We start from the raw sequence: 26150 nt of genomic DNA, 5'->3' as shown, positions 1-26150 counted from the left end.
AGATTTCAGAGGGGAAACCCAGAATACACAATCCCTCATGCAATGAGGGCTCTCAGCCTCGAGGAGTTTCCTCGGGGGGAACCCCTGTCTGCTGACCCTCAGCTCTGAGGAGGAGCAGCTCCACTGAGCCCACTGGGGCTCGGTCTGTAGCCCCACTGAATGTGACCTGTGGTCAGACACAGTCACGTTACCCCTCACTGAGCGGGGTCTGACCTCCTGCCCCACCACAGCCACCACGCAGGGGTGACAGGGCTGGTCACGCTGGCCAGGGACGTGGCCGAGGTGGTGGCAGCTCACTGGCCAGAGGGGCTGAGGTGGGTACTCCTGCCACAGCCAATTGGTTTGGATTTGTCTGTTGAGTTGGTCTGTTAATTCTCTGTCAGGCAGTGGGTGGGAGAGGATGCAGTATGGACACACTCCCAGCCCTGGAGGAGCTGCAGTGGTGGGGAAGGCACCCCCTCGAAGTGCTGGGGATGGGGACACTAGAAAGATGCCTGAAAGTGGAGCAGGCTGAGACTGGCTTGCAGAAGCCAAACAAACCTATTCTTGTTCCTATTTATTTAGTTACTAACTGGCAGCGGCCATTATGCCCTCAGGCCACTGAAGGCACAACCAAAACCTTACCACTGCCACAGCAAAAGGAGATTTACAGCTCCCTGTTTTGAGGAGCACTGAGCTAGTAGAGCTGCTTATGCAGGGAAGAGTGGGGAGTATTAGCTGGCTCGTAGGAGGATGAGAAAGTAGGACACATACCTCTCAGGTGACTTCCCCAGAGCCAAACAGCCCAGCACTCCGTGTGCTCTGCCTCCCAAAACAACAGATGTCCAGGATAGATTAGGGCAGTAGAAAGATTTTTCAGACCTAGCAGCCAAACAACCTAGAGTGTGTGCCAAGTTGAGAGAGAGAGAGGCCAGTGTTATTGTGGGGATAAGGAATTTTCACAAACTTGCAGCCATGAAAAGAAACAACCTCTTCCATCTTCCAGTTATTTTACTGGCTTTTTTAGGTCAACTTCCAAAAGAAGCGTAGAGGGGGAAATGAAATATTTCAGCTCATGTCTGCCCCAGGTATGGCTGGTCCTGTGGCCCCAGTTCTGGCTCCGTGCTGACCAGCTGTGCTGCCCGTCAGCCTCAGCCCCTCCTGACACCTGTGCCGGTGCTGCTGGACACAGGAGCAGGGAGACACCAGTGCCAGGTGAGCCTGGCCAACTTCGCCCGCAAACACCAACCCAAACCTGCTGTTCCGCAGAGGGGAGCTCGGTCCGCAGCTCTCATCCCAGAGGGCCTTCACGATCAGCCCCCGTCGGAAGGTTGTGGGAGAGCAGAGACATCACTCAGTGGCAATGTCACCGCGTCTCTTGCTGATGGTCCCCTGGGGGCTGGAGCCCCCCTTGCCCCGTGGTCATGGGTGACATGGCACTTGTGAGCCCCCCTGCTACAGGCTGCTTTCAATGAGCGGCGACACAGTCTGCTGGAAAGCTCTTCAGCCTTCTGGAGGCAGGACTAAGAAATCTTGGATCCAGCTCCCCTGGCGGCTTGGCCCGGCACGCGAACAGCCCTGGCCCGGGGGGCCTGGGCCGCTGCCTCGCTGTGGGTCAGGAGGGAGGGGGGGCTCAGACCCCCGACCGGCCCTTCCTGCCACCCCCGGGCCCGGCCCCGCCGCGCCCGCCCCTGCGGCCCCCGCGGCCCGGCGGAGCTGCCGGCCGGCCGTGCGGCCCGGTTGGACCGGGGCGGTGGGCTCGGCTGGACCCGGCCCGGCGCGGTGCGGCCCGGTTGGACCGGGGCGGTGGGCTCGGCTGGACCCGGCCCGGCGATGGCGGTGCCGGCGGCGGCGGAGGCGGTGCCGGGCCGGCAGCGGGCCTTGGCCGCCGGCTCCCCCGTGGACTACATGAGCATCACCAGCTTCCCGCGGCTGCCCGAGGAGGAGCCGGGCGGCGCGGCGGAGAGCGGCCTCCGCGCCCGCAAGGAGGAGGACGCGTTCCTCGGCGAGCAGGACACGGGTGAGGGGCGGCGGCAGCGCCCGTCCTCGGCCCCCGGGCCCCTCCAAGCTCCGCGATCCGCGCACCGGGCGGGGCTCCCCGGGCTCCCCGTGCCCCGGTCCGCGGTCACCCTGCGGGGACGGGCCGGGAGCAGCTGACGCGGAAAGCAGCCAGAGGTTCAGGGGTTCGGCACCGAGCATCCCAGGGCAGCCTGGAGTGAGCTCTCTCACAGCCAGCTTGGCCTTCCCGTCTGGACCTCTCGGGCATGGCCTCCTGGGATGCTCCTTGGGCATCCCTCCATCTGGAATGCTCTTTCATCATCCCTCCACCTGGGATGCTCCTTGGGCATCTCTCCGCTGGTGGTCGGCTGGAATAAAGTCAGGTGATCCTTTAATCTGTGAGAAGACCCTCTGCCTGTTTTTAACTGATTGCTTCCTCCTCTATAGTTGAGAGAAACATTTCTCCCCCGTGTCGTGTTTCTCCCATCAAAATTGCCCTTTGTCCCCGGGGTTGCTTTGCAGTCCAGCTGTCAACCTCCAAACCCTCAGGCCCATCTTCACACCCCTTGCCCTCTGCCCTGTCCCTTTGTGCCCACAGGTGAAGCTCCCATTGCCCATTTTTGCCCTGTGCCCTCCCATGCCGTCAGGATAAAGCCACTGCACACAGGTGTGTGGGAACAGCCCTTCTGGGAGCACTAGGCCTCTTGTCTCACACCCAGAATTCAGTATGGTTTTGGCTGTGCTGGTGCCTCCAGATGGGGTGGCTGGAAGGGCTCCTACTCTCCTGACATGGAAACACACTTGTCCAACACCATGCTGCGGGAGCTGGCTGTCCTCTGGGGGTCAGAGGCCGTGGGTGGCTCTGCTCTCTGCTGTCTCCTCTGCAGCTGCTCCAGAGCTGAGGTGCCCCCGGTTCCCCAAGGTGTTGGTTCCCCTGTGAAGCCACATCTTCACAGCCCCCACTAAAGCCAAGTGGCTTGTCTTTCAAAGTGTGGACATTGGTGGTGGGATGGGCACCTGCACATTGGCCGTGCAGGCTGCTCCTGGCCCCCAGAGCTCCCAGATGAACCCTTCCAGCTGCTCCTGGCCCCAGACCATGGCCTCGCTGTCCCCGTGCAGCACCGGTGGTCACAGAGACTGTGACTAGGGCCACATGAGATGTCTGTGGTGGAGAATGAAGGTGCTTCTGCTTGGTGGCAGGGCTGTGGCCTGCCCTCTCCCATGGTTGCTCCCTGATGTTCATGTCCCCTCATGCTGGGCTGGCCTGTCACCAGACTTATAGGAGCAGAGCAGAGGGCTGGTGTCCTGGAGGGATTGGGCAGAGGAGGCCAGCTCACTCCTTGCTGTTGCCCCACTGGTAGGGCTGGGGCCTCGCTCGGAGGTGCCGTGGGCTGGATGTGACATCCCTCGCCAATGGCATCCCCTGCTAGGCCTGTCGTGGCCCCCATCCAAGGCCACCAGTCTGTCCACAGTCTGCCCACAGGCTGCAGGCCCAACTCACTTAGACCAGACAAGCCGGTGAGGGGCTCAGTGAGTGCTCAGAGGCACAGTCTGGGAAAGCTGAGCTGTTCCTTGTTGCACTCCGAAACCACCACAGCATGAATGAGATTAAATTCACCCTGAGGGGATTCCCTGGCTGTGGGGAGTTCACTTCTGGTTGCAGCATCACTGAAAATAAAACTACTTCCCTTCCTGGCCCCAGAAGAGCTGCACCCAGGAGGTCTCGTTAATGTCACAGCAAGGACCGGGCTGGCTGTCCCCACGGTGACACCACCTACCAGAGGAGACAGAGAGGCAGGTGGGGTGATGGGTAATGTGGGCTTTCCTGCTCACTCCCTTCTCCCTTTCCAAACCCAGGAAACATCTCCTTTATGGAGGGGCAAGCTTGTCATCTTGTCTTTTCCACTTGGTGCTCCTCTTTTTCCCACCACAGGTGTGCAAGGCACTGCAGCCCATGAAAAGATTCATCCAGGAGCCCTGGATGGTGCCCTGAGCCCCTTGGTCCTTTCAGTGCCTGGCAGGGATGGTCTGTCCTCACAGCTGCCCCGGCAGCTCCGTGTGCCCGGCAGTGACGGGGGACAGGCAGGGCGTGCTCAGGTGTCCTCCTGGCCATGAAGGCAGCAGCTGACACTCGCAGAGATTCAAGGCACCTTTCAGAGCAAAAAAGAGACTTTTTCATCCTGATGAGCTGTGTTTGCTGCCCAGCAAACCCCTGCCCCACTTCTTTGCCATCTTGGAGCCAGGCACTGGGGCGAGTGGCTTCATTTCACAGTGGGCCTCATCTGCCAGAGGAAGCAAGGAATTAAAGCAGAGTCCTTCCTGCCATCGGAGCGGGTGAATGTCCTGAGGCCTCCAGTATGCAGGTTTGCTCCTCTCTGCCCTCACCATGCTTCCCTAGAGGTATTTTCTGTGTCCAGGCCACGTTTTGCTTTGCCTCTATTTTACTCAGGTGCTTTAGCTGAAACACAGCTCCACATAAAGCTGTTGGATTTTTTTAAATATTAATTTCCTTTTCTTCAGTCCTGCTGCATTTCAGAGACCTCTTTGTAAGTCAGAACCCCTTCAAGCGCAGCAGTAACTGTGGACCCATCACTGAAGACTGATGAATGGACTGAAATGGAGCAAAATTCAGGGGTTTTTTGTCCCTCTTAATCTCCAGGGAAGTCAGTTTGGAATAACTAGAGCTAAACCAAGGGATCAGTAAAATGACCGAAAGCAGCATCTGAGCCAGAAAGGCTCTTGAGAGCTGTGATCAACAGGGAAGGTGATAGCCATGCTGGAAGGGGCTCTGTGTAACATTAGTGCTGGGTAAACACTGCGATAAGAGTCCTGAGTTGCTCAATAACTCACATTTGTTTTCTCCCTGCTACCCACAAAGACCCAGATTCCTTTCTCAAGTCTGCACGTCTGCAGCGCCTGCCCTCATCCTCCTCAGAGATGGGAAGCCAGGACGTGTCCCCTCTTCAGGAGACCAGCAAGGACCCTTTCTCTGGAGACTGCAGCTGCCGGCAGGATGGGCTAACTGTCATCATCACCGCCTGCCTGACCTTCGCCACAGGTGTCACGGTGGCCCTCATCATGCAGATCTATTTTGGCGACCCTCAGGTAAGACAAAACTGTGGCTTTATAGTTGGGCTTTGGCTCCGAAAATAGGAGAAGCTCCTTAACTTTCCTCCTGTCCACAGTTTGGCGGGGTGAGTGCTGGTGAGCCACAGTCAGTGTCAGCAAGGCCCTGAGTGCTGAGTCTCTACCCCAAATTGTCTCAAAAGCTTTTTCCTGCACCTGGAGGTTGTGCTTGGAGAGCCAAGCTGGGCTCAGTGCCTGCCCCATGGCTGGGGTGCGAGGGGCTGTTTGGGGGTGCTGCTGGAGGGGAACAGACAGTCCCACTGCCACGACTCGGGGTGGGGGGTTGAGCCTGGTGTGAGTGCTTTCCCAAAACAATCCTTATTTAGACAGTAGGCATCTTGTCCACTTGGAGAGAGTTTTACGGATTATGAGCATAAATACCCAGGTTCACCTCTGGAAGATCCATCAAGGACCAAGCAGGGAAGTAACTGAAAACAGAAGTGAACCTTCTGCTAATGTGTCCCACAGCCCAGTGCTCGACTGCAGAGCAAAGGCAGGCCATGGGCTTGGATCTTCCTGCAGAATATCTGCCAAGTACTGCAGCCTGGGAAGGGTCATGGGCAGCCAGTAGTCACCATCTCCTTTGTACCACTGGGTTAAAATCAAGCTTTTAAAACATCCTGTGACTGCATTAGCACTGGTGCTGGTAGCAGGGAAGGCTGAGAGCAAATCACGGTACTAAGGGTGATGCTGCATTCTTTGTAGCTGTATTCCCATTCCCAGTGACCACCTGGCTGCAGCACAGTGACAGCACCCATTGGTCACCCATTGCTTTTGAGGATTAGTCTGACCCTGCTCTGGAGTTGTGGGAGACGGAGTTGTGGCTTCCCCAGCTTAGCTTGACTGCTATTGCGAGTTGTTTGAACTGACGGTGTGGCTGCATGCAGCTGCCCTGGAGCAGTGGTGTGTCAAGGGACATGTGGCTCCCACCAGCATTTGGAGGCACCTTAAAATGCGGATCAGCCACGGCCTTGGCTCTGGCCTCAGGCTTCGGGTGCCACATTGCTGGGTGAAGGTCTGGGCTGCGCTGGCACCGCTCCCAGGGCACAACCGCTCTGCTCTTCCGGCAGCTCTTCCACCGCGGCGCGGTGGTGACGGACGCTGCGCCCTGCACGGCGCTGGGCATGGCGGTGCTGGGCAGGCAGGGCTCCTCGGTGGACGCGGCCATCGCCTCGGCCCTCTGCGCAGGCATCGTCAACCCCCACACCTCGGGGCTCGGAGGGTAAGTGTTGCTCACTCGCCCTGTGCTGTCAGCTGCAGTTGTCCTCAAGGAAGTGGTTTCATAGAATCCCAGAATGGGAAGGGGCCTTAAAGCTCTTCTTCCATCCCTCTGCCATGGCCAGGGACTCCTTCCACTAGCCCAGGTTGCTCCAAGCCCTGCTCAACCTGACCTTGAACACTTCCAGGGACGGGGCAGCCACGGCTTCTCCGGGCAACCTGTGCCAGGGCCTCTCCACCCTCACAGATAGAATTTCTTCCAAATATCTAATGTAACCCTGCTCTCTGTCAGTTTAAAGCCATTCCCCCTTGTCCTGTCACTATCTTGTGAAAAGTCCCTCTCCAGCTGAGAAATGCCTTCATGGCAGCACGAGGTCCAGCGTGTAGTAGTAGGTCTCTGACATCAAGTGGTGGATGTGTCCTCATCTGCACAGGGGCAGGGACCCTTCCTGTGCACCTTGTTGACAGTGAAGGACAGAGACCCCCAGGGAGGGAAAAGCTCTGTCTGCCATAGTGGCTGCCAGGAAGCCCCAGGTTCAGGAGGCCTAATGAGCTCCACTGTGAGTGTGCCGGGAGCTGGCAATGCCCCAGGCTCAGTTCCAGTGCTTTCAGAGCCTGAGTTCTCCTCTCCATAAGCCGTGCTCCTGAGATCGGGGTCTGATACCAGCTCTAGGCAGCTGCCAGGGAGGCATGGCAGTGAGGGATGGCCTTCTTCCAGTCCTCATCCTCAGGGTGGCATCCACGTGAGCCTTATGCTCCTGGCTCTGCAGGAGGGCTCAGTAGCGTTGCATAAACCACGGCCATCTGATACCTGCTCCAGCTGCACTACCCATTGCTGGTGTAAACAAACACCCTCTTTTGTTGCAAAACTGCTCATATTAGAAAGAAAATCCCGGATTGTCCCCACCTGGCAGTGGAACAGAGCCAGTGGCTCCCTGGCCAGGCTGGCAGGGACTGATCCAACCTCACTAAGCTCAGCACAGGGCTGCCTGCATCCCACGCTGGCTCTGCCTTGGCTGTCCTGGTGTGTGCTCTGGGGAAGGACAGCGGCATTCCCCACACCAGCTGGGGCTGGTGACCTGCCACAGTGACCTGCCACAGTGACCTGCCACAGTGACCTGTCACTCTGGCCCCAGTGGCACCCGCACTCTTCACTTTGGCTACGGCAGCAGCTGTTGCAGGAACAGCCGGTGCCAGGCCCTGACCCCTCTCTCGCTGCAGGGGTGGGGTGATGCTGGTCCACGACATCCGGAAGAACAGGAGCTGGGTGATTGACTTCCGTGAGGTGGCTCCCCTGGGCATCCCTTTGGAAGGGGACCTGCAGCAGGACACCAAGGTGAGGACCAGCATCCCACAGCCATCCCTTCAGGGCTGCAGTCTCCAGCTCTCCTCCCTGCAATCCTCAGGCTGGGGGCAGATGCCCAGCAAAGCAACAGGAGGCCTCTCACAATCAGAGTTCTTGGGCTTTACAGACGTAGGGAATCCAGGGAAAATACTGCCTTATCAGCCTGAAAATGCCTGCAGGGCTTGGGGAGTAAAGAGGTGTGTCCCTCTGGCAGGGGAGAACCAGGAGAACAAGAGCTCCAAGAAGGAGCATAATCCCAGATCATCCCGCTGAGTTATTTCTCCTGACCAAACTGGGTTGAGAACAGGATTAAATTTGACTCTTTCCTTCTTTCCTTCCAAAACCTTTTATTCCCTAATTGTGTTGTTACAGACCTCTTCCTCTTTCCTAACTATGCAGATAGTTCCAAAGTGAGCATGACTTGCATCTCCTTGACTTGCATTTGGGGACCATGTCCTGTGTCCTCATGGAAAGGAGACTACTCTTCCTTTTTGTCCTTCCTATTTTACAGCCAGGTCTCCTCGTGGGGGTGCCAGGCATGATACAAGGAATGCACCAGGCACATCAGTTACATGGCAGGTAAGACATGAGGCTGGCACAGGCTGTGCCCTGGGGTCCCCACTGGGGAGCTGGGAGCACACAAGGCCTTGCCATCAGATAATGTTCTCAACCACCAGTCAAAAACATGAACTGAGGGGTACTTGGATGCTTGTGTTGAAAAAGATGTTCTTTTTTTTATACTTAATGTACAAAAGAAAGAATTCAGCTTGGTCAGGTGTTGTGCAAAGTGAAATTCTGGCTAACAGGACAGATAATAAATGCTCTCTTGGACACAGGCACAGCACATTTCCATGCATGTCTGTGTATTCTTATTCTCTCCTTAGCTGGATCCTAGAAACTATGGTTGCCCTTAGTGCCCCATTGGGATAGAGAGGGAGGGATCTGGATGACTTGCTCAGGGCCACAGCCTGGCTTGAGATTTGCTTCTGAGATGCCCCTTCCCCCATCCATGTACTGCCATTCCTCTCTGATGCACATCCTGGAGCACTGAGATGATCCTGTTAAGAAGAAACAACCACTGAAAGCTCAGTGCTCCTTTTGGCCACTGCTGTCCCCACAGGCTGGTCTTTTAAGAGCCCCTGACCATGGAGCTGAGCCCTGCACTTGCTCCCCACCACCCTACCCCACTGCACCCCCACGACATGTTTCTCCTTGTCCCTCGGCAGACTCCCGTGGGCTGAGCTGCTGGACCTCGCAGCTGGTGTTGCCCAGAACGGCTTTAACGTCACACACGATCTGGGTGAGTACCTGATGGGAAACCAAGGGTGACTGCTCAGCACAGGGCAGCCCACTGGCCACTGCACTGGGGTGTGAGGCAGCTGGGGTTACAGGTGGTTATTCATGGGAAACCAAGGCTCTTTGGACCTGGAGATGGATGATGTTGGGAGCTGAGCAGTGCATAAGCCACAGTCAGGGTGTGGTGGCAGCAAAAATGGAGTCTTTTGCTATGGCTGGTCAGAGCCAGGTCAGAGCAGCCCACACTGGGCAGCACCCAGGGTCAGGCAGGGAAGGGCACTGGGGTTTCTTTGTGTTTCCTTCACAGCTCCAGTGGATCCATGATCCAGACTCCCTCTAGTTTTGCAATAGGGCCAGAGGCAGCAGGAAGCCCCCAACATTCCCAGAGGGTGCACAGTGACTCCAGGACCCTGCACCTTCCTGATCCCTGCTGTTTCTGGATGTCTTTCCCCTTCTCACATGCAGCCAAAGCCCTGAGTGAACTGAAGGACCTGAACTACTCTAACCGATTCCGGGAGCTGTTCCTGCCGGATGGGCAGCCACTCCTGCCTGGCATGTTCGTCCGGCGCCTGGATCTCGCGGCTGTCCTGGAGCTGGTGGGGGCAGAAGGGGTGTCAGCCTTCTACAGCGGAAACTTGACCCAGGAGATGATCTCTGAGGTGAGCCAGGACCACCCCTCTCTCCTACCGGCCTGGGGCTGTCACGTGCTATGTCACCTGCTCAAGGTGACAACCTGGATGTAAGACAAGTGTCAGCACAATGATGAAGACAGATGAGCGGAACCTCCTTTTTCTTCTCTGTCCCTGTCCCTGCAGTGCTGTAAGTGACACACAGGCCATTCCCACAGCCCTCAGAAGTGAAACCTCCAATTCCTCTCTAACCAGGAGAGACTGTTTTTTTGAAGGAAAAAAAATCAATTTGAAGACCCCTCTGGGCTGTGTTCATTTAAGTGGCAACCCCTTTTCCTCCAGAATTAGAAGTGCCCCACTGTTGAGAAACAAGTTGTTTTCATTAATGGGACTATAAGATACAGACTCTAGGAAGACAGCTTAAAAATAAAACTGAGCCGTGTGAGCAGAGGATTAGACAGGCTTGGTCCCACATGGGGTTGCCCTAGATTAACTCCTGTTGTTAGATGTTACTCTGGAAAAAATATCAATGTCAAGCAAAGTAATTATTCTGTTAAAAAAAAAAAAAAAAACTGACCACAACTTTTATACCTGTGTGGCTGCAGTCAGGGTGGTTGGCAGCACTGTTTTTTCCAACCACCATGGTACAAGTGATGCACCTTCAGTATCTGGTGAATAATCTGGAGTGGGTTCACTCCGCTCAAACCTTAGACATTTGTGAGCTCTGTGTTTGGAAATATACAGTTCACCTGGGCCACAGCAGAGGTGAAGGATGAGGAACAGGAAAAGTCCCACACTTGTTAGCATCTCCTCAGCTAAACCTTGCTTTGTCACCACATTTGCCTGACCTGGGGCTGCTGCAGGGAAGCAAAAATTCTCCATGGAGGAGCAAGGCCCAGTGTTGCCACTCCCTGGCAAGCTCTGGGTTTCAGTGCACAATTCCAGCTTTGGCAGCAGAGCAAAATGCTGGCTTCCCACAGTGTTTATTGTTCCAGCACAGGGAGGACATCCACGTGGGGAAATCAAGCACTGCTCCAAAATGCCCCACCCTTTGCTTCCAGGCACAGGTGCAAAAAAAGTGCTCTCTGGGGAATTTGAGGTGGTGTCTGCAGCGTGTGGCTGACCAGGGCTTCTCCCCTTTCTGTGCCATCCTGCTCCTCCTGCCCTGGTCTCCACTGTCCGGGCTCCAAGGAAGCAGCTCCTGGCACAGGCAGTGGTGGCTCAGCACAGCCCCTGGGTTCAGCTGGCCTTTTCCCTGGGAAGGAAATGGGGATCTCAAGTAGGATAGACATCTTTAGCAGCTTTGGGCTAGTTTGACATGCTGGCCCCTCAACATGCCCTGCATTGGCTTTCTTCATCCAGTGATTCTTCCAGTTCTACCAGAGAACGAGTTTTGCTGCCAAGTAAGCTGGCTAGGTTAGAGATCACAGCACCCACAGGCAGTTTGTTCTTACCTTGTTTTTGAATGAGAATCCAGAGGACTTACAGCAGCAACTCACCCCAGCAGAACCTTTAAACCAGGCTGTGTGGCTTCTCCTGGATGGAAGAAAGGAGTTGGCCCATGAGCACAGTGACACCTGTGCACTGACAGAGTGTCACTTCCTTCAGGTTAAGATCAGCAGAGTGCAGCTCACAGAATCATGGAATCACAGACATCTTAAATTGGAAGTGATCTACAAGGATCAAGTCCAACTCTTGGCTCTGCACAGGACACCCCAACGATTCCACCCTATGCCTGAGACCGTTGTCCAAATGTTCCATAAGCTCTGGCAGGGTTGGGGCTGTGACCACTGCCCTGGGAGGGGAGCCTGTTTCCAGTGCCTGACCATCCTCTGCTGATCCTACCTCATCTCCATCATGACTCAACAACAGAAGACCTGCAGTGGAGGGAGTCACCCATCTTTACTATGTTCATGAAAAATTCCAGCCCTGGTACATTGTACCTCTAGGAGAGTCTTACAGGAAGACCAAGGCTACAGCAGACCCACAGTCACCTGAAATAATTTCAAATAGAGTAGGAATTGTGATTTTTTTAATTGAGATTTCTAGTGATGGCCACCTACTACACCCAGGTTCATTCTCTCCTGGATCTATATATAACTCTAAACATTAACACACTTGTGCTTGCCACCCAAGGCAGAGAAGACTGCAGGGCAGTGCCAGTCCCCATCTTCTAGGTAGGCAGAAACGTCTTCAGAGCACCCCTGAGGTGGGTGAGCTGTAGAGAATGCAGAGAATGGTGAGCCAGGCCAAGGCCATGAAAGCACAGATTTGCAGGTTATACCAAAGAATGTGGCACTTGGCTTGGGAATCTCAGTGGTGTTTGTTTGACAGTGAGGTGTGAGTCCCTCTGACCCAGCATGAGGAGCACAGAGAGCCTTGACCGAGCCTGCTCAGTGTGTGCTGCTTTACTCTCATGCAGGTCCACAACTATGGTGGTGTCTTGGTGGAGGAAGACTTCAGCAATTACAGTGTCACAGTGGAGGATCCCATCCACACAGTCTATCGAGGTAAACCCTGACCCATTGTCATGCAACTCCAGGTAAATGTTTGCTTCACCTGGCAAGAGGTGCCAACAGCATTTAACAAGAGCTGAAGTCAAAGCTGTGCTGAGGTGTCTGCAGAAAGTCCTTCTGTGCAGCTTCCTGCTCTTACCTGCTGACAGTGATGCACTGTGGGTTCAGGAGGTTTTCAGCATTTTGAAATGTTCTTTCCCATGATAGTGACCAGTGGTATTTTGATAGTGTTAAAGTGTGACCATGCAACATGGTTCATCTTCTTCATAAGAAACTGGATCATAGGCCAGCACCTACATCTGAACACAGTTCCCAAACTTGAGCTACAAGGGAAAAAAGCTGACTTTATGCAAAAAGTTTCTAAAATGTCTTTCTTTTCTAGTAATCCCTGTATTTACTTTCCTTATAGCTGTAATGTTGCAAACCTGTTTTATACACGGCCTTTCAGTGCTTAAGGGGACTCATAAAAAGAGGGGAAGTGACTTTTAACACGGGCAGATAGTGATAGGAGAGTGGGGATGGTTTCAAACTAAAAGAGGAGACATATAGAAGCAATTCTGTAGTTAGGAAACAATTCTTCCCTGTGAAGTTGGTGAGGCCTGGCACAGATTGCCCAGAGAAGCTGTGGCTGCCCCATCCCTGGAAGTGTCCAAGGCCAGGTTGGACAGGGCTTGGAGCAACCTGGGCTGGTGGAAGGTGACCCTGTCCATGGCAGGAGGTTAGTGTTGAATGAGCTTTAAGGTCCCTTCCAACCCAAACCATTTCATGATTCTGTGATTCTGTTTTCATGTTTCCATACTACAGTCCAGAAATCAAAAGCCAACCAATATGAGCTGAATCTCAGATGTTAAAAAAGTGTTCCTATTTGGGCTTCTTTAATCCTTCATAAAGAAAGAGCAAGATACAACAGGAATGTTCTGAGAAATCCTTCTCAAATCATATTGCTTTCTGTTATTTCCCTTTGAATCTGGAAAGATTTCCCTGTCCTCAAGGACACTAGCTCAGAGAGTGTTCTAACTGGACAGTATCTGACAAAAGCAGCTTCATTCCTCTCTTCTTTCCTCCACAGGTCACCTTGTTTTCAGCCCCCCACCTCCACATGCAGGTCCTGCACTGATCACAGCACTGAACATCCTCGAGGGCTTTAACATCACAAGTAAAGGATCCAGGGGGAATAACTTGCACTGGATAGCAGAGGTAAGAAGAGGTTCAATGATTGGCTGAATTGCTTGTGCTGCTAGAGAAAAATTTATTTATTCCTTGATTGTGCAGAAATGTTCATAGGCAATTCCCACAGGAGAGGGAGCAAATAGACTGCTAAGGTGTAAAACTGAGTGCTGCTACTGTCTCAGCAAGGCGCAGAGGCTGGAGCCTCCTACTCAGCTGAGCTCTTTCTTGTTCAGGCAGAGCTTTTTCAGAACAAACTGTAGCTTTTGCTCATATGCAGTCATCTCTTCAGAATGACCCCACAGCACCTGAGGGTGGTCCCATCTAGTTCCTCCACCTCTTGGCTCCAATGGCTCTGACCATTCCAGAGCACCTAAAGGCACTGCAAGGAGTGCTGCAAGCAAAAGCCTATACGTGCTGATGACAAGGAGAACTGACCCAATACTTCATATTTTAAAAAAATAGTTACATTTTTACCCACCTCATGATCTCCGTGGTCCAGAATTTTCCCAGTATTTAGGACTGTCAGCCCTGCCAAAACATTAAGCTTCCCAGGAGGTCAAACAATTGCTTTGGCACTTGCTCCATAAGCAGAGTTATGCTCTGAGATGCTTCACAGATCCACAGCTGGGCTTTATGAGTTGGGAATTTCAGTCAAGGATTTAACCACATCCCTGTAGCAGGCAGGACATCAGGTGCTTGGAATTTATTATTTCTTAGCAAAAAGACAACAACTGGAGGTGTTTGTCTCAGGATAATGAGACAGAATCATTAGGAGGGCGGGATGTGGGAAAACCAACCAACAACTCCTCCCTCTGAGTAATTATAACTTTGAAATTAAGAGGCTTCAGTCGAAAGGTGTGGAAAAGAAAAATAACAGCTATTTATTAAAGGAATATATATATATAGGTAACACAACAAAAAACCAAGCAACAATTCCATAACCGAACTTCCCCCAAAGCCATCCCGTCCTCTCTGCCTGTCGGCGCAGGTCCCACACGGGGCCGAGCGGGAGGAGCGGGAGAAGCGGAGGGGCGGCTTCCCGCCGTGGACTCACGCTGGCGAAGGCTGGCTCCGGCTGTGGATTCCCTTCCTCGTCAAAGGGTGCCGGCTGCTGCCGTCACGGGAAAAAAAAAAAAAAAAAAAAAAAAAAAAAAAAAGAGGGGAAGGGCGGCCCTTCCCCCCAAGGCTCCCCCACACTGGCTTTTCCATGAATTCGAGGCAAATCCAGGCAGTAGAGCAGAGCAGAGTGCGGGGATTCAGGTGCGAAACGGGATCTTCCTCGAGGGCAGAAGAAAACCAGCCCCGCGTCCGGGAAGACGAGCTCCGACCCCTTCCCCGCACCGCGCCCCGAGAGCTGCAGAAACCAAGACCCCCCTCCGAGGGAAAAAGAAAGGAGGAGGAAAAAGAACCCACCAAACCTGAGTTCTCCTTTCGCGCCCCTCCCCGCCCCGGCCTCGGGTAGAGGGAAACAAAAGAGTCCTTGCCGAGAGAAAGTCGTTAGCGTTTCAATAGGGCACTCACAAGGTCTGAGCCAGCGAACCATAAAGCCTGAGCCTTACTCCACCCCGGCCAGGTTGGTGTGGAAAAAATTCACCAGAAGCTGAAAAAGTAAAAGAAAAACTATTAAAGCGTTGCAGACTGCCAGGCCTTTGCAGAGGCACAGTTTTACTCACCTGGGCTATTTTGAGCTCTCTTCAGGAAGCTTTGGGTGAGTCTATTTGCTCTGCATTTACAGCAGGCCAAGAGTTTCACCTGTTGGTTATCCTGGAACAGCAACCTCCAGATCAAAGGCAGTCACTTCAGGAGATGTGTAACCCTGGTTACTTGGGGTCACACAGCTGAACACCTGGCTGAGGCTCAGTGCTAGGCCAGCACAAGTATCCAGCCCTGGAACAGCCAGGATCAACATGTCCTTAACCTGTGCCTGAGGGATGGAAATGCTCTGCTTGTTTCAGTGGAGCTCTTCCTTGGCCATCAAGCCCTTGTACATCCCTGTATGGTGTGATGGTCTGGAGACTGCTGCATGGAAACACCACCTTCTCCAGAAGTTAATCATGTTCTGCACTCTGCAGGAGTAAATAAGAGAAGCTGTTGCTCCGTGGCACATTCCAAACCACAGTCACACCTCACTGTCTGCCTGCAGGGGAATGGACTGTCTTGAATCTTTGAATGACCGTGGCAAGACCTGCGAGCTGAAAGTCAAGTGTATTTTTGCTCCGCACAGGCTGGCTCTGTTGATGAGCCTCACTCCATGTGGTTCTCCTATGGCTATGATGTAATCCTAGGGCTGGATAAACTGTGTCTTTTGAAATTGCATCTTCCCATATTTAATCAACTGGCTTAGGCAGGATTCTGTATGTTTGAGAAACCAGATCCCTTCCTGCTTTCACACCATCATTTCCTGAAGTGTGCTGGGACTAATGCTTTGCGCTCAAACACTTGGAATGGCTTACAGCTAGGAGCCGGGGAGCAGCTGCTGAGCAGAACAGCTCATTTCTGCTCAGCACTGATGCTGTGCCAGCAGAACTGGCATCCAGAGGCAATAGTGAGCCTAGGACCCACTGTTCTGTTGGGATTCAGTCTGGTCTTTGCTGTTGTGGTGACCACTTGGGAATGGAAGTAGAAAGTAAGTGGTGTCCTGGTGCCCCTGTCTGCCAGCTGGCAATAAAGCTGAACCACTGAGCTGGGTGTCAGCTCTTGCCAGGTATGTTCCATTTGTGGCTTCCTACTGACAGAGGGCAGGGTTAGATGAGATGTTTGGAAGAAATTCTTGGCTGTGAGGGTGGGCAGGCCCTGGCCCAGAGAAGTTGTGGCTGCCCCATCCCTTGAAGTGTCCAAGGCCAGGTTGGACGGGGCTTGGAGCAACCTGGGCTAGTGGAAGGTATCCCTGCCCATGGCAGGAGTTGGAACAAGATGGTCTTTAAGGTCCCTTCCATCCAAACCAATCTCTGATTCTGTGATTGTTGAAACACTTCTGGACATGCTCAGCTCCCCCAGCACATTTTGCCTTCCCTTCCGTTCCCTCCTCTCAGGTCTCCTCTCCTTCCTCTCCTTTCCCTCCACCCCCTACCCTCACTTTCTGCTCTCCTCTTTCTCTCCTCTTCTCTTCTTTCTCCTTTCTTTCTTTTCTTTCTTTAGACATTAAAAATAGCCCTGAGTCTAGCGAGCAACCTGGGAGACCCATCTGGTGACATGTCCGTCGCTCACACAGCAGAAGGGATGGTGAGGTAGGTCTGAGGTGACTGGCACAGTGACAGTTGTGAGATGTGTGGTTGATGTCATTTCTGGTTTTGCTGTGCCCTGAGCTTTTTCTCTTTTTTTTTACTGAGGAAAGGTCAGTCTCTGAGTGCCTTCTCAGGGCTCACTCTTCCACAAAGATCACAGCTGATGCCCCAGGGCTCTGGGGATGGGTCACAGGATGTCCTCACACAGAGGTTTGCTGGATCCAGCTTGAACCTGAAGGTTCCTTCCACTTCCTCACACCTCTAACTTCCCCCTCAGTGGGTCTGACAAACAGCCATGACCATGGGCATAGGCATGGCCAGAAAAACTATTTCTGCCTCTCCCTGCCCCACCATAGTGGTCAGTGCCTTGCAGAATGCCCAGATGTGTGGGAGAGACCAGGCCTGGGGTTTCAGCCCAGCCTCTCACCTCAGAATCAAGTTCAGCCATGGTTGGTGCCCAGAGCTGGTCCTGAAATGCCCTCCTCCTGAGGGCTGGCGTTCGGCTGGGAGTGCCACCTTGTCTTTTGGGGGTGGGTTTACTTCTGATGGGGGTAAACATGGGTAGACAGAGCCTTTGAAGGTCCATGGCATTGCCTCTCTGCGTACTGAGCCATCTTGTCTCCTTCCATGGGGTGAACCGAAGGAGCTCCTGTCCCAGTGCAGCCCCTCAGGGAACACTGCAGTGCACACACTGTGTAGCTGTATCCTGCAGAGAGACCAGGACATGTCCAGCTTCCCAGGCTCATGGCTTGCTTCCTTCTCTCTCTCCCTCCTTGCTGAAGTAAATCAGAAGCCAGTTCCCTCCGCCAGCTGATTAATGACTCCCAGTCCTTCCCGTCTGATCTCCGCATCCCTCACTTCTCCGTGGAGAGCGGCCCTGCTGCCAGCCAGGTCCTTGTCATGGGACCCGATGACTTCATCGTTGCAGTTGTGAGGTAAAGGATTTACTTCTTCCCTCCACAATGTGCTCAGGGAGCGGGAGCAGGAGAAGAAAGCAGGTTCAACAGGGCAGGATGGGACCAGCCCTGGAGCAGCTTGGCTGTTCTGTCCCAGTTAGTCCTGCAACAGAGCAATGGGGAAAAAGGGGTGGAGATGTGTGGAGTGGTGCTGCTCTGCACAAGCCTATAGCCTTCTCACATTGAAACAGGGCTGGAGGGGCCCAAATCTGCTGGGGAAGAAATGCTGACCAAATCTGAGGACGATGTGGGCATGGAGGAAGATCCATCACATCAAGGGGAATCCTTAAACACAGGGAGGGACAGAGCTGCTGTGGCCCACATAGTTCCTACTCCTAAGTACATGGAAACTATCACTCCTCACATCTAACCAGCCCTAAAGAACCACTAAAGAGTTTCTATCAAGCCAAGAATGGGATGAAGGTTGGAGCCCTGAAAACCTCAAGGTGTACAAAAATCTCTGGGATGATTTTTACGAGATTTCTTTGTTTCTTTTCAGTTCTTTGAATCGTCCCTTTGGCAGTGGAATCGTAACACCCTCTGGAATCCTCCTCAACAGCCAGATGTTGGACTTCTCCTGGCAAAATAAAACAATGAACCACTCCATTTCCAGGCCGGTAATGACAAATTCTTTATTTGGGCTACCTGCATCTTTTTTTTTTCTTTCAATTTTATTCTCATCTTCACAACAGGGAGCCTTACTGATATCTGAGAGACAATAGTCTATAGAAAGCTGCTATTTTCATTGTATGAGCACTGAAAGAGGAAACTTAAGGCTCCAGTGTATCAGTTATCATTACAATGCAGTTTTACCAAGTGATACTGTTACCTATTTTCCCTGCGGTCCGGATGTACTTTAAGCAACTGTGTGCACTTAATGAATTCAGGAAATGTTGCTCTGCAGGTTAAAAAGTAACATATAGCAGCAAAAAAGTCTTCATGTCTTGGAATGCAACAATTATAGACCTGGTGGCTTTCAGTGCTACCTTATGTATTGTAAAACCATCCCACTTTGCTGGGCTGGTACTTTCAAAGTGGGTGACTGGCTCCGTGCTCCCTCTGTAAGAGAGGGCTTGTTGACATTTTCGGGGTGTCTTTTCTTCAACTGCAGCAAAATCTCGTTCAGCCTCGGAAACGGCCCCTGTCCTTCCTGCTGCCCACCATTGTGCGGCCTTCTGAGGGCATGTGTGGGACCTACCTGTGTCTGGGGGCCAACAATGGGGACAGAGCCTTGAGTAGCATCGTCCAGGTCAGTGCTGTGTCTTCTTAGAGTACCTGCTGAGCTCAAGGCTGAGTAGGGTCCCCTTGCCACAGTGCAGCCTTTCCCTTCCTAATTGTCCCAGGCTGTGTCGAAACTGGTGGCCACAGGATTACCAGATCAATCTTTGATGCCACCACTTCTGCACTTTTGGTGTTTCAAATCTCTAAGAGCTACCAGTTTACTTCTCTTGCACCTTTCCTGGTGGCACCACTCATGGTTGTAGAGGAGAAGCATTTTGTCAAAATCTGTAATGGTTTTTGTCATTCAGTATCTATTCAAAGCTCATTTTAAGGATCATTAAGAAAAAAAGGAACACTTTGTATTCAGAGAGTTGCAGGAAACTGGCACCCTTTAGCCCTTTTCCCTATGAAAAGTTCCTTTTAGTGCATTCCTGAATGAATTCCTCCCTGCTCAACACTTGCTATAAATTGGGCAGCTCCTCTTAATGTATGATTTGTAATGAGGGGAAGTACTTGCCAACAGCTTGATTGCATGTACATTTTTTTTAGCTAAAAAGAAAGGTACAAGCATAGCTCCCAGTTTCCTTACCTTTTGGAAAGCATTATTCAGAGCAAAACCAAAGCCAAGCATTGCTTCCTGGTGCTTTGTTTGGAGAAGGCATGTGCTGAGCTTTTGGCTGTAAGAAACACTTATTTACAGATTACATCATGTTCCAGACACACAACTCTGCCAGTTTGGCAGGACTATGTGACAAAAAGCCCATGCAATCCTGAAAATTTTCTGCTTTTCCACCAACAACATACAGGCCCTATTTTAAGGACCTCTTAATGTGTGCATGCAGTTTGGTAAATGGTTGAAAATCTTCTCTGCTGCTGCATCTGCAGATGGTTGGAGCCACCAAATTATGGGATGCTTAGGAAGTTGGTCTCTCCTATTCTTGCCACTTTTTTTTGTTACTGAGGGTATTCTATTCTCTTGCAGGTTTTGGTAAATGTTTTAACGTTTCACAAGAATCTGAGTGAAAGTTTGTCACTTGGTCGACTTCACCCACAGCTTCAGTCCAACACCTTGCAGGTTGACAGTGAGTATGGACAGTGAGTGGGGTGCAGCCTACCAGTCCAGTGTGTTTGGGAAAAGGGTAGGATTTTCTTGGCATGCTGCTATGGAAGTGCCGCAGCCCAGAGCACAGCTCACCGTGTTCCAGGGTTCCCACGGCTGTAGAGGGTTTGGGGGGAGACAGAAAGCAGAATCCAGCTTCTTCAAAGCCTGAAGCCCTTGCTAAGCTATGCCTTCTCCATCCTGGAAATGCTCCCTGGTTTGTGCAATACCACCAGTCCGAGCTTTTTCAGGTGCTTCTCCCCAGCCTTCTTCTCTGTCCCTTCTCCCTCCTGGTAGCAGCCTTGTCCTGTCCTTAAAACCTTTTGGCAATCTAATGCCATTGAGGATACCCAAATAAACACCAGACAGGTTCTGAAAGCTTCCTACATCTTACTGTCACTACCATAAATTATATTGCTTCACTTTCCATCCCATGTCCCTTAATTCCAGCAAATGGGGAGAAGACAAGATTTATGGCAATGTTTGTGGCTTGACAGTGCTGGAAGTGCAGCATCAGTGCTGGCACTGAGACTGTACTGTCAGTTCCTGTCCTTGATATTGCAAGTCTTGGTCTATTTGATGTTTTTCACACAGCCTGGTACCAATCAGAGCAAACCATAATTAACATTTGGTTCTCATTTCACACCAAATAGCCAAAGTTTCTGAGCTTTCCCATTTCAGAGGAAAATCTAAAAAGGGGTCTGCCTAGTGTGACCTGCAGACTTGAAAACTAGGATGTAATTAAAACAAATTCAAAACTTGAGAAGGTCCTAATTTGTGGGTTTGGACATTTTAGCATCAATAAAGTACATGTTAAGACACATGTGCAATGTATAGAGCTGAAACACTGGTGGGGTTTCTGTGTGCCTGCTCAGTTTTGTCCAGCTGGATCCACAGCTCCATGACCTCGGGCACTTCTATTCATACAGAAATTACAAACCATCAAATGAACAAAATAAAAGCAAAAGAGCAGCAGTCTAAGGTAGATGCCTGGAAGATTAAGAAATACGTGCAGGGCAAGTTGGAAGGATTAGCACACAATTTATCATTTGACAACTTGTTTTACTGTTGTTTGGTTTCAGCTGCCTTGCATTTTATTTTGACTAAAAATTGCTAATATTTGTATTTGTAACTAAGAATGGGCATTGCCTTCTCTAAGAATAACTACATTTGTTGCCAACAATGTATTTTCCCCTTTTTCCAAAGAGGACAATCTTCCACATCCTTAAATGGTCTTGTAGATCCTCTCACACCCCACAGCACAAAGCAGGGGCCCCTTGACCCTTGGCTTGCCCAGCTGGAACCTTCTGAAGGGGCTGCAGGCAGGTTCCTCCCCACACCAGGTCCCAGCAGGGTTAGACACAGCTTTGCATCAGAGGCAACACTGATTGCAGTTACAAACTCCTCTTTTAAAATCCCTACAGGTGAGTTTCCTGAAGAAGATATAGAATTTCTTGTAGCCAGGGGCCACCAGGTGGATAAAGTCCCAGTGGTCTCCCTAGTTCACGGAGCCAGGAGAACCAACAGTTTCATCATTGGCCTGAAGGACCCCAGGAGTGCAGATGCTGCTGGAGCCACAATATTGTAGCACCTCCCAGGGGAAGCTGTTCTCTGAGCAAGGCTGACACACCAACCCAAGTGATGTGCATGTTCTGAAGTGGCCTCTTCTCCAGCCCTGGGGGAGCCCCACCCAGACGTTCTGCACTTGCCACCCTGAACGGCACCAGGGAAGTCAGCAGGACCCACATGCAGCTCCCAGATCTTGGTTTTCTTTTATTTTTCAATTATTTGTATTGCGAGCAGCCCAGTCCTTGTTACAGGAATGGCAGGAGCACACTTTTCTTTTGGCAAAATCTTGCCAGTAATTTCAGTCTTTCCAAAGCCAAGTTCTAGAACATTAGCAAAGATAAAAACAGTCGATGATGATGCTGTTATCTTCAACCTCCCTGTCTTTCCCAAGTTCCTTCTTTGCCTCCAGTATAAGCCAGTGACTAATACAGCCTAATGCAGTGTTTGTAGGTGCCTGCACTGGAATACCAGGGAGTCCTTTAATACTCTGCCTGGATCAGCTGATTTTTACCAGCCTGCAGCCTCCTGGGGAAGCTCCTGTACCCACATCACTACATACCTTGAATTTTGGCAGTAAATATTTTGAACCCAATTGCTTCTCAGGCTCACTGGTATTCTGCTTTTGAAACCAGAGCAATGGTTTTCAACAGCTCTAACAAATTCTTCTTCTAACAACTTGTACCCCCCCCCCAATAGTTTTCTTGCAGAGGTTCAGCCTCCTCCATGGTAGATTTGAGTTTAGTGGTAATGGGCTTAATTTTCTTAGACATCTTCTGGAGATATTCTAGCAGTACTCCACAGACTGAGTGTGTGAAAAACCACACACCATGGACTGCAAACCACATGGAGAGCATTTGGGTACATTCAGGGCCTTCCTTCCACTGCCTTATCTCAGTCTACTCTGAAAGCTGAAATCGGGTCATTCCTATAGAGCAGCTTGGGATTTTCTGCTGACTGAATTCATGGCAGTGCTCTAGCTCCATGTTTTTGGTACTGGTGAGTCCATGGGAACAGCTGAAGAGAGTGAGAGAAAATGCACAAACCAATCCAAACACTACTGAGATCATTTTCTGTCTGCAGCATGTAGTGAAAATACAAGAATGCTTCTGCATTTCATGTCTGAAATCAAGTGAAGAAAGAACACCCCAGCTGACAGCTGCACCACTTCAGTGAGCCCATGTTTCGACATTTCCTGTTCTTTTTACTGGCAAGTTAGAGACACCTGGCACTAAAAAAATTCCTGAGTTTGATCATTTTCTGTGGTCTAAAATTTGTTGATTTCCTTCATGGTGCAAATGCATCTATGGCCACTGTACATATTATATATGTATGTCTGCTTATGGTTCTCCTGGTCCTTGATTTGATGATCACACCAGTCATGCCTGACCTTCCTCCCAAGGGTCCCTGTGACACCCACCTGTTTGTAACTCACCCTCTGACACTTGTGGCCATTGGACATGGGGAGCAGGTGGGTCATTTTGTGGCAGTTGGGGCCCCATGGCAGATAAATCAGACTAATCATTCCTGCCACCCCCCAGCTGTGGATCTCAGAACATCCTATGTGGAGCCTCACATGTTGAGCTGAGTAAGGACAGAGGTGTTTCCATGCTCTGCTGAAGCACAGCCACCCCTGAGAGGAGCATGGCAGCTCCAGCCAACGGCAACACCAGCCGTGTTTGCTGTTCCGAATCCGTACCCTCAGCTGGGATGGGGTGCAGCACCTCAGAGCATTGTCTTTGGGACACTGTGTTCTGTGCCACCAAGAAGAGACTTTCTTCACCACAGGGACATCAAATCTACTTATTTGTTTTTCTGTCATCAGCACTAGAGTTGGTCACTGCCCGAAGTTGGAGTTTCGTAACGCTTTATGTGTCCTGGAGCAGACCTTTTCAGGCTCCACAGGAAGGGAAGGAGGCAGTTCTGTGTGTTGAACCTCACTAGGGGAGATCTGGCTGTTTCTGGTCCAGACCAGGTCTGTCCCTCTGGCACAAGAGGTTCACTGTGCACAGCTGCAAAATACGTGATCAATCGTCACAGCAATACTTTGCATGAAATATCACAAAACACTTTGAAAGATGAAATTCCTCCTAATTAACTGAATTCATCAACTTCCAATGCTGGAAACTGTGTGTATGTTTGGCAGTAAAAGACTTTGGTCTAGATTCAAAAGGGCATTCACATGCCCCAAGGTACAATTTCACAGCAATTATTCAGAATCTTAAAATAAAGCATGTTCCAAAGTGCTCTGCTGGATCATGGCCTATGTTGCAAAGAAGAGAAAATTCAAAATAATTGGAAGGTGGCACTTAGGTCACAACTAAAGGTATTCTGAATTATTTCCCATTTTCTCTGTTTAAAAGCAGCATCAGTATAGCACAGATGTATTTAATATGGAAACCCTTAATCTGCTAATTGACCTCATGACTCTGGTACTTGAGCCCATCTATTGTGATGAGCCTTGATGAATTCAATGTGAGGTACCAAGAAACACCTGATGTTTCCTTCACTGCAGGTGAGATGGACATTGTGAAACAAAGGGCTGTATTCCAGAGACGTGTGTGTGCAGAGTCCCTGTGCTGATTTCAGCCTGGCCCTTGCAGGCATGTGGCAGCTCTGAAGCAGAATTTGTGCTGAAAGTTTGACACAGAACTGTCAGTGAGCAGCTCAGAACACAAAATACAAAGGGGCTGAGAAAAACAACAAAGACAGTTTTTAAAGGAACAAAATAAACAGAAACAAAAAAAATTAAAAAAAAAATAGATGCCTTTGCCAAATATGACAATATGTCATCTGGAACGTGATCGGCTTGTTCTGCCCAGGTTGCATTGTCCCCATCGATGCACACTGGTTTTACATGGGGATAAACTGGAGGCAGGCCCTGCTGCTGAGGGTCAGCAGTTTATCAGTGTTCCTCCCAAGGGCTGGATGCCCCTCACCAGCACAGGTAACAACAAACTGCCCTGCTGCCTGTAGGTGCTGCTGCTCTCCTGTGTGCATCGAGCACTGATTGCAGGGGTGAAAGCCCAAAGGAGGGACAAGGCAGAAGCCGGTGCTGCCGTCTTGCAGCTGGGGGGGTGAGGATGCTCTGGCCCTTGGCTGTGCTATTTTGTTCCCATCACTGTCCCATTCAGTGCCCAGGCACAAAGAAGAGCTGGAGCCCACCTTGGTCCCACCACTCTGGATAGGGCAGGTGCTGCTGGGATTGTCAGGGTGGTGCCACTCAGGCTTCCCCACTGGCCCTGGGCACGACGACCTGCTGAAGAGCAGCCCTGGGCACACAGGGCGTTCCTGCCCTCAGCAGTGTGTCCTGCTCCATCTCTCAGGGGACTGGGGACTGTCAGGGGCAGATGAAGGCAGAGAGATGCTGCTATAGGTGGGACAGTAGATTCTGGTCCCCGGGCTCCAAGGATGATGACCAGCATCCTGCAGCTCTGCCAGTGTCTCTCTGAGGGTCCTTCAGCTGGGGCAGCAAGTCTGAAACTGCCCATTCAGTGTCAGCTGTTCAGCTGCTGCCAGGGGACCTTGGACCCTCCAGGTGCCTACTTGGTCCCCTTGTCTGGACCATCTCAGAGCCTCCTTCCACCTGCTGCCCAACCCAATAGGACTGACCCAGGTCACTCACTGGCTGGAGAGAAAGGGGAGTCAGGTCTCAGTATGAGAGCTTTCCTCCATGAGAGGAAAACTGCACCTCTTTTATGAACATCAAAACCACTTAGAGTTTTGTAAGGTTTTGCAAAGAATCAGGTGGAGTGGGGAGAGCTCCTGTAGCACCCAAGTGTTTTCAGCAGTTTTGGAAACTTATTCTAAACTACAGTGATGGAAATTTGCACCTAGCCAGAGAAAGGAGAGCTCTAAGAGGCAGAGCTGGTTTTGGAGAGGCAGGGAAACATCTAAAAATGAAGCACATCTGTGCAGAGGGCAGATGGAGCAGGAGTACCAGAGCACTGACACACACTGTCCACAAAGGGCTCTCCAGCAGCCACAGCATTTTCAGGTGCAGATTGTCCTGTCAGAGCTGACCCTGCTGCCTGGGGGAGCCTCCTGTGTGACAACAGTTCCTGAGCAGCCATGGAGCTTCTCCCACTGGGACTGTTCCCAGCATAGCTGGAGCTCCATATCCTCGGTGTCGAGGAGGAGAGGACAACTCCTGTGTACCCCCATCCTGCCTATCACATCTGTGGTCAATTGCCCACCTCTCTCTTTCTCACTGCACTCACAGTTCAACAAAATTCTAGGTCAGAAGTGACTGTGACTGCAATGCAACAGATCCCCATTCCTTCTCTCCAAGTGAGCATTGTACCGGTGTTAGAGGAGAAATTATTTTATTCAAGTAATTGTATAATATTTAAGTTTGGAAAAATCTAAAGCTGGTCATGAGTCTACCTACTTTTCCTGTATAATAACTGTCCTTTGAAAATACTGTCACATGAAGTGTGTGCAAATAAAACACAGTTTTGATCGCCGTGGTATCAAATGCATTTCTGTTCTGTTGCAGGAATGAAGCAGCTCAGACAACTGTCTCTGCTGCAGGTAGCCCTCCTCTGCAGGTGACATGGTATTAGTGTGTATCACTGGGTTTGCAGCAAAGCTTCAGCACCCAAAACCATCTGAGGGTCTGCTCGTGGAGGAGTTCCACAAACAGAGTGACAGGACAGATTTAGCTCCAAAAGTCACAGAATCACAGAATGGTTTAGGTTTGGAGGGACCTTAAGGATCGTTCAGTCCCAACCTTCTCTGCCATGGGCAGGGACACCTTCCACTAGACCAGGTTGTTCCAAGCCCCATCCAACCTGGCCTTGAACAC

At 51.3% G+C, this 26150-nt stretch overlaps 1 protein-coding gene across 2 annotated transcripts; it reads left to right on the top strand.

Moving 5' to 3' along the window:
- The first annotated feature begins 1723 nt into the window (after positions 1-1723).
- Positions 1724-25808, top strand: GGT7 (gamma-glutamyltransferase 7). Of its 2 annotated transcripts, none has more exons than XM_050313623.1 (15): positions 1724-1999; positions 4856-5082; positions 6174-6325; positions 7543-7657; positions 8178-8245; positions 8893-8966; positions 9428-9621; positions 12014-12101; positions 13177-13304; positions 16416-16504; positions 17284-17436; positions 17957-18074; positions 18569-18706; positions 19661-19760; positions 21202-25808. In XM_050313623.1, the coding sequence occupies exons 1-15, from the start codon at positions 1813-1815 to the stop codon at positions 21363-21365; spliced, it is 1995 nt and encodes a 664-aa protein (XP_050169580.1). In that variant the 5' UTR covers positions 1724-1812; the 3' UTR covers positions 21366-25808. The 2 variants fall into 2 exon arrangements, with proteins under 2 accessions (XP_050169580.1, XP_050169581.1); XM_050313624.1 differs by lacking the exon at positions 1724-1999 and adding an exon at positions 2028-3775 and having other exon boundaries at positions 3911-5082.
- The last annotated feature ends 342 nt before the right edge of the window (positions 25809-26150 follow it).

This window comes from Myiozetetes cayanensis, unplaced genomic scaffold (assembly GCF_022539395.1).
Source record: "Myiozetetes cayanensis isolate MyiCay16 unplaced genomic scaffold, myiCay2020 scf19, whole genome shotgun sequence".
NCBI lineage: Eukaryota > Metazoa > Chordata > Aves > Passeriformes > Tyrannidae > Myiozetetes > Myiozetetes cayanensis.
Note: the sequence above shows the minus strand (reverse complement) of the source record. Positions and strands in the feature narration are given on the sequence as shown.

Excerpts from the sequence above, each read along its gene's own strand:
- GGT7 (XM_050313623.1), top strand. The coding sequence starts at position 1,813 with ATGGCGGTGCCGGCGGCGGCGGAGGCGGTGCCGGGCCGGCAGCGGGCC. Across the intron at positions 7,658-8,177 it reads ACCTGCAGCAGGACACCAAG|CCAGGTCTCCTCGTGGGGGT; the intron begins GTGAGGACCAGC and ends CCTATTTTACAG. Across the intron at positions 18,707-19,660 it reads CCTTGAGTAGCATCGTCCAG|GTTTTGGTAAATGTTTTAAC; the intron begins GTCAGTGCTGTG and ends ATTCTCTTGCAG.